The sequence below is a fragment of the Impatiens glandulifera genome, chromosome 1, assembly GCF_907164915.1.
Source record: "Impatiens glandulifera chromosome 1, dImpGla2.1, whole genome shotgun sequence".
Lineage (NCBI taxonomy): Eukaryota > Viridiplantae > Streptophyta > Magnoliopsida > Ericales > Balsaminaceae > Impatiens > Impatiens glandulifera.
The window spans coordinates 54,929,610-54,936,645 of NC_061862.1; the positions used below are offsets into that span (position 1 = coordinate 54,929,610).

General features: G+C 35.9%; 1 protein-coding gene across 1 annotated transcript; it reads left to right on the plus strand.

Annotated features, from left to right (window-relative positions):
* The first annotated feature begins 4,102 nt into the window (after window positions 1-4,102).
* Window positions 4,103-5,176, plus strand: LOC124928337 (non-functional pseudokinase ZED1-like). The gene has a single exon (XM_047468787.1). It carries the CDS (start codon window positions 4,103-4,105, stop codon window positions 5,174-5,176), a length of 1,074 nt encoding a protein of 357 aa, XP_047324743.1.
* Window positions 5,177-7,036: the final 1,860 nt, after the last annotated feature.

Sequence of the window (7,036 nt, forward strand, 5' to 3'; positions counted from 1 at the left end):
GGTGTTTTATATATTTTTTAATTTTTAAAAATTAGTTAAGACAATTAAAAGTAGAAAATAAAAAAAAATAACTAAAATATACAAAACAAACAAACCTAACGAGCGGGCCAACTGAAGCCACATATGTCGAATATGGGCTTGGGCGAGGAACCAACAAGTTGTCAACTGTCCATGAGACTAGTCAACGAGCACACGAACGTGAATAAGGGCGTGGGTAGGTGGGTGCGGGTGACCCTCACGTTAGTATTAAATAAAAAAGGGACCCTAGGAATCGATCCATGGTCGAAGAGCAGACGGGTCACAGTCGAACCCCTTCTCCCCTTTTCGGCATTAGAAGTTCTAAGTCGGACGACTGCTTCTCCCCCACAGTCTTGGTAACATTATCTTGTTACAAATAAATGTAGATTAATTATGAAAATACAATAAAAAGTAATTTATAAAATACACTAAAATTATTAAGTAAAGACCACAAAAAGAAATAAATCTCCTTGTATTGTTTCAAGGCCTGGAACAATATAGTACCCTTAAATCAGTTTCACCGTCTCCTATTTATACTAAAAAATTTTCGTCGTTAACTACTTCTCAGGGTACATCTGAACCTGCAATAGTTTAACATAGAAAAAACCTCTATAACAACGGACTGAACAAAAATACATGAATCCAATTATTGGGTTTCAACATAAATAGTCGAGTCAAACTTGAAGAACATTCAAAAAATAAGAAATTATTTTTTAGAATTATAGAGTAAGAAATGATAAGATGATGTAATAAAGAAATTATGGTATATTGATATATATAGCTGAAAATTAAACCATCAAAATAAATTAATTCATTAATCCATCGTCAAGAGCTTTATTGCCTCTTCAATTTTCATCTTCACATAGTTTCAACAACTACTAGAATAATTATAAACATTTATTAAGGAAATGATTAGTTATATGGGAGACTTAGATGTTGAGAAAAAATAATGACAAATTTGAATTTAGTGTGAATTTAATTTTAATAAAATTTTACCATTAATTCATATTTGAATTCATGTGAATTTTATTTCATTTATTTGTCCAAATTATCATTTAATTAATTTAATAGAATTAGTTTAATTTAAAACATTTCTCGGCCGTTGACTAGTTTTCTATGTCGTTCAGCAAGCTAGGTGACAACAAAATTCTACGTCATTATTTTTTGTCTTTTCTGATCCCAAACTTATCCAGGCTCGATTCTAAACCAACATACAACACAAAATACAACTTTCTTACCCATAATCCAAACAAAATGGTAGCTTACAAATCACAAAATCAATTTTTTTTAACAACTCAATATGTCATTTTTTGATATAATGGCTTTGCAAGCTTTTCCTTCGCACTGGAAATTCCTAGAGAATATTTAGGATGCGTTCACAAGGTTTAGAAAAGCCCAAGTACAACCATGCTCAAGAACAAAACAAAAAAACAAAAACTCCAAAAATTTGATTTAGGCATTTCGATTTTAGCTTGTTTCGGTCGTTTAGATCAATCAACATTTATTACATTATGCATTTAGAGCTAAACTATATCATAACGTTGAACAATAGAGGCTAGAACACACAAATCACGTTTTCCTTTAAGATCGGATGTTTGAAAAATTGAAGTATTACATGATGAATAGAAAAAATGTGAACACTTACACACGTTCAAAATGAATGCATGAATTGATAATGTTTGTTAATCTTGCTCTTTTTGTTATTTGTCAAAATGATTGTGTGATCTTGATACAATTGATCTCTAATTTGATTATATCTAGAGTCAACTCTTACTTGTAACATTGTTGATAATAGTGAATTGTCAAATAGTTTGTTCAAGTTTCGTGAATTTTTTACTCTTGATTTGAAGAGAGGTTTTTTCACGCTAAAACGTGTCTTGTAATTGTATTGTGTTTTGCTAATCTCTGATAAATGTTATGTTTTGAAGAATACATTTAATTTTTCATTAGTAAGGCTTAAGTTTGAGATAGGATTCCACTTGATTGGTTTATTGACTTGAGTTTTCTTAGGGTGAGTCTCCTAGCCGTGTCTTGACCGTCTGTCTATGAAACAATTATGAGCAACTTGAGACTTAAAATCTTCTTCAATATCGTTCACATAGTTTCAAAATACACTAAAATTATTAAGTAAAAACAAAAAAAAAGAAATAAATCTCCTTGTTCCAGTTTCACCGTCACCTATATATACTAGAAATTTTCCGTCGGTGACTGTTTCTCAAGGTACATCTAAACCTGCAATAGTTTAATATAGAAAAAACCTCTATAACAACAGACGGGACAAAAATACATAAATCCAATTATCGGGTTTCAACATAAATAATTGAATCAAAAACTTGAAGAAAACTCACAAAAATAAGAAATTGTTTTTTTAAATTATAGAGTGAGAAATGATAAGATGATGTAATAAATAAATTATGGTAAATGGATAATATATAACTAAAAATTAAACCATAAAAATAAATTATTTAAATAAATTAATTCATTAATTCATTGTGAACCTTTCTTGCCTCTTCAATTTTCATCTCTACATAGTTTCAACTATTACTAAAAATAATTATAAACATTTATTAAGGTGAGCAAAAATAATTGATCAAGAAATTGGTCAACTTTCACATTAAAGAAAGCAAAAGTCTCATTCAACGTTAACCACCGAACAATTAACAAATTCATATTTATTTGGATTTAATTTCATCTTAATTTTGGTATGAAATTAAATTTTACCTTAATTCAAATTTGAATTTGAAATGAATTTAATTTAAATAAAATTTCACCATTAATTCATATTTGAATTAGTGTGAATTTTATTTTATTTATTTGTCCAAATTATCATTTTCATTTAATTAATTTAATAGAATTAGTTTAATTTTAAAAAAAAATTTCAATCGTTGACTAGTTTTCTATGCATTCACCAAGCTAGGTGACAACAAAATTCTACGTCATTTTTTTTTTGTCTTTTCTGATCCCAAATTTATTCCTGCTCGATTCTAAACCAACATACAACACAAAATACAACATTCTTACCCATAATCCAAACAAAATGGTAGCTTAAAAATCACAAAATAAGATTTTTTTAACGACTCAACACAAAATAAGATTTTTTAACAACTCAATAGGTCATTTTTTTTGAAATAATGGCCTTGCAAGCTTTTCCTTTGCACTGGAAAAGAATATTTGGGTTGCGTTCACAAGGTTTAGAAAAGCCTGAGTACAACCACACTCAAGAACAAAACAAAACAAAAAAAAAACTCCAAAAATTTAAATTTAGGCATTTCAATTTTAGCTTGTTTCGGTCGTTTAGATCAATCAACATTTATTACATTATGCATTTAGAGCTAAACTATATACGTTGAACAATAGAGACTAGAACACACAAATCACGTTTTCCTTCAAGATCGGATGTTTGAAAAATTGAAGTATTACATGATAAATAGAAAAGATGTGAACACTTACACTTGCACACGTTCTAAATGAATGCTGCATGAATTGATAAGGTTTGTTGATCTTACTCTTTTTGTTATTTGTCAAAATTGTTGCGTGATTTTGATACAATTCGTCTCTAATTTGATTATATCTAGAGTCAACTCTTACGTAACATTGTTTATGATAGTGAATTGTTAAGTGGTCTGTTCAGTTTTCGTAATTTTTTTACCCTCGATTTAAAGATATGTTTTTCCACGCCAAAACTTGTCTTGCATTTTCGTTTTCTAATCTCCTATACTCAATTAATTGGGAAATGTTATGTTTTGAATAATACAATTTTTTTTCATTAGTAAGGCTTAAGTTTGAGATAGGATTCCACTTGTTTGGTTTATTGACTTGACTTTGTCTTAGGGTGAGTCTCCTAGCCGTGTCTTGACCGTCTGTCTATGAAGCAATTTTGAGCAACTTGAGACCTAAAACCTTGTTCAATATGGGCTATTTGAATAACCAATGCATTTCTTCTTTGTTTTCCTATCTTAGTATAAAGTATAAACTCCCTAATTCTCTGCATTTGATTTCTGTACTGTAACTACTAGTAGAATCAGATAAGAAGAAGAAGAAGAAGATCATACCTTGAAGAAACTGAAGCCGCCAAATTCAATCCATGGACGGGAATCTATCACGGTCGATCCTTGTTAACTTCTTCTGCTGTCAATCGCCCGCCTCTTCTTCGTTTCCAGATAAATCATTAATGGACCTGATCGCTTCAATGGACGGTGGCCACTTTGATATTCCAATCATCCACGGATTTGAGGAAAATCCTGTACGCGTTTTCTCAGCCGCCGAACTCGATAAATCGACTGAAAGCTTCAATCAAGCTCGCCTTCTAACAGAAGACGCATTATGGAAGATTTACAGATCTGGCTCTTTGAAGAAGCATAACCTAGTCCTTATCAAGAAATACAACAAAGCGGACAAAGAGTTTCCTCTCATCAAATCCCCTGCCGTTCGTGATACCGCGATCGCCGCTCAGATGTGTAATCACCGCAACGTTCTGAAGCTAATTGGAGTCTGCATGGAATTCGACGCTCCGGCACTGATCTATGAACATCCAGAGAATACGAGGCTTCTCTCTAATGTCCTGTTCCGAAACGGTTCAGATCTCACATGGAAAAGTAGGCTAGGGTTAGCCTGTAATATAGCCAATGCGATTCTTCATCTCCACACAGCATTTTCCACCAAAATCGTTCATAGGAATCTGAAATTGGAGAATATATTCATAGACAAAGACGAAATTGCTAAACTATTTGATTTCTCATTCGCCATATGCATACCTCAAGGTGAATCGGAAGTGAATGACGCCGTTGTTGGGACTCGAGGATTCATTGAAAGCGAATACGCCCGAACTGGTTCGGTTTCTGACAAGGTTGACGTTTATGATTTTGGCATCATATTACTCGAATTCCTGAGTGGGAGAAGGCCAAATTATGCAGGTGGAGAAAGTTTAGATGATATGAAAGAATGTATAGCGAAGCATGAGTTAAACCTAATTGTTGATAGTAAGGTTCTTGAGATTGAGCAAGAGATACAATTGATGGATTTTGCACAACTTAGCTTAAGATGCATGAATGAAAACAGAGAAATGCGACCTAACATGCCTCAGGTGGTTGATGAACTCATAAGACTTCAAGGACTTTGTCATGGCCCATTTGTGGGAGGGCCCAATCAAGAGGAATAGAGGTCTAGCAAGTCATGGTCCGGATCTAAGAAGTGAGAAAAGTGGAGGAACAACCAAACAAGACTTAACCAAAACCACACTCAATCTTAAAATCTTATCCACACTCCACCTACCCATCATTAATGCATTCAATGCTTTCTCCTTACCCACCTCCCACGTATCCATCGTCACATAAAGTTGTTGTTGAATACAATTCTTATTCTCAAAGCTTTGTTTTTCTCTCTAAGTATTCTTGCATTGAGTTTTCTTGTTTCAAAAAGGCTTACTAAGTTAGAATCTCTTCGATCTAACTTAGTGCCACACGGATCTACTTTTAGCCCGTGACAAGTGGTATCAGAGCAAGGCTGTGCTTCCGCACTCAAGTTGCAAGAGATGGATTCAAGTGCCAACGTCACGAAGGTTTCAATCGTCGAACTATCGGACAAAGTGCCTAGGAGGGGCAAGTCCGTCGAGAGAAGTGCTGCCATGGAAGCTCGGGTGACCCGGCTTGAGGAGGAATGAGCGAGCACCAAGAAGCTCTCGAAGTTTTTAGCACGGTGGCCGATAGAGTGAAGGTACTCGATGAGGAAGGTGAAAAGCTGGAGAACGAAATCATGGGAATCATCAACAACTCGAAGCATAGCATTCGAGACGAAGTGCTTAGGATGGTTCGAGTGAATGTTGATGATATCCGGAATGAGGTATTTGAAGCAATCAATGGAGAAGTTCAAGGCATGATCGATGCCTTCCAAAGGGAAATAAGGGGGAAGATCGAAGGCTTGGAGGGGCGGATTGGGTGGAATGTAGGAGGGGATCTTCGAGGTGCGGCACCTCATCGAATTGATGTTCCCAAACCAATTTCATTCAAAGGCTCAAGGAGCGCAAGAGAAGTGGACGACTTCCTATGGAATATGGAGAGGTATTTTAAGGCATCCAACATACTTGACGATCACATCAAGTTGCAAACGGCGCCATTTTTCTTGATAGATATGGCATTGTTGTGGTGGAGGAGACGTGAAGCTGACATTGAACGAGGTACGTTACGAATGGAAACATGGGTGGATTTCAAGACCGAGTTCAAACGTCAATTCTTTCCCGAAAATGCGGATTTCGAAGCTCGAAAGCATTTAAGCCAACTTACACACTCCCAATCCATAAAGGAGTATGTGAGAGAGTTCCAAGAGTTGATGCTAGAGTTACCCAGTCTCACCGAACAAGAGGCACTATTCACCTTTGTCAATGGCCTAAAGATGTGGGCGCAGTTAGAACTACAAAGGGCGAAAGTGCAGAACGTCTCGGAGGCAACTGCGATTGCAGAAAGGCTGATTGAGCTTAAAACGTCTGTGGATAGACCAAAGTTCAATAAGGACAACAAGGAGAAAGGCAAGGGAGACCGCCAACCCAAGAAGTGGCAACCAAACAGCAATCCTGGAAGGCAAGCCGACGAAACGGGTAAGCCTAGAACTTGTCATATTTGTGGCACCACCAATCACCTCAAGTTCAAGTGTCCTTTCAAAGGGAAGAAAGTTGCGGCAATTCAAGGAGCCGACTCTTCCGATGATGAAGAAGGGGCTCAACTGGGATCTTTAAGGTTTCTCAATGCTGTTAAGGCTAGCGTTGTTGAGCCAATTAAAGGAACGAAGAGGGGTTCAATGTTTGTTGAGGCGGTGATCGAAGGAAAGCGTGTGAAAGCCCTTGTCGACACTGGGGCAACCCACAACTTCATGCGTGAAGGAGTGGCTAAGGCGCTTGGCCTCCACATCAACCAATCAAGGGGGACCATCAAGTCCGTGAACACGAAAGCCAAGCCGGTGACCGATGAAGCTAAGGAAGTGAAAATCCAAATCGGAGACTGGAGCGGAAATGTTTCCTTTTCAGTAA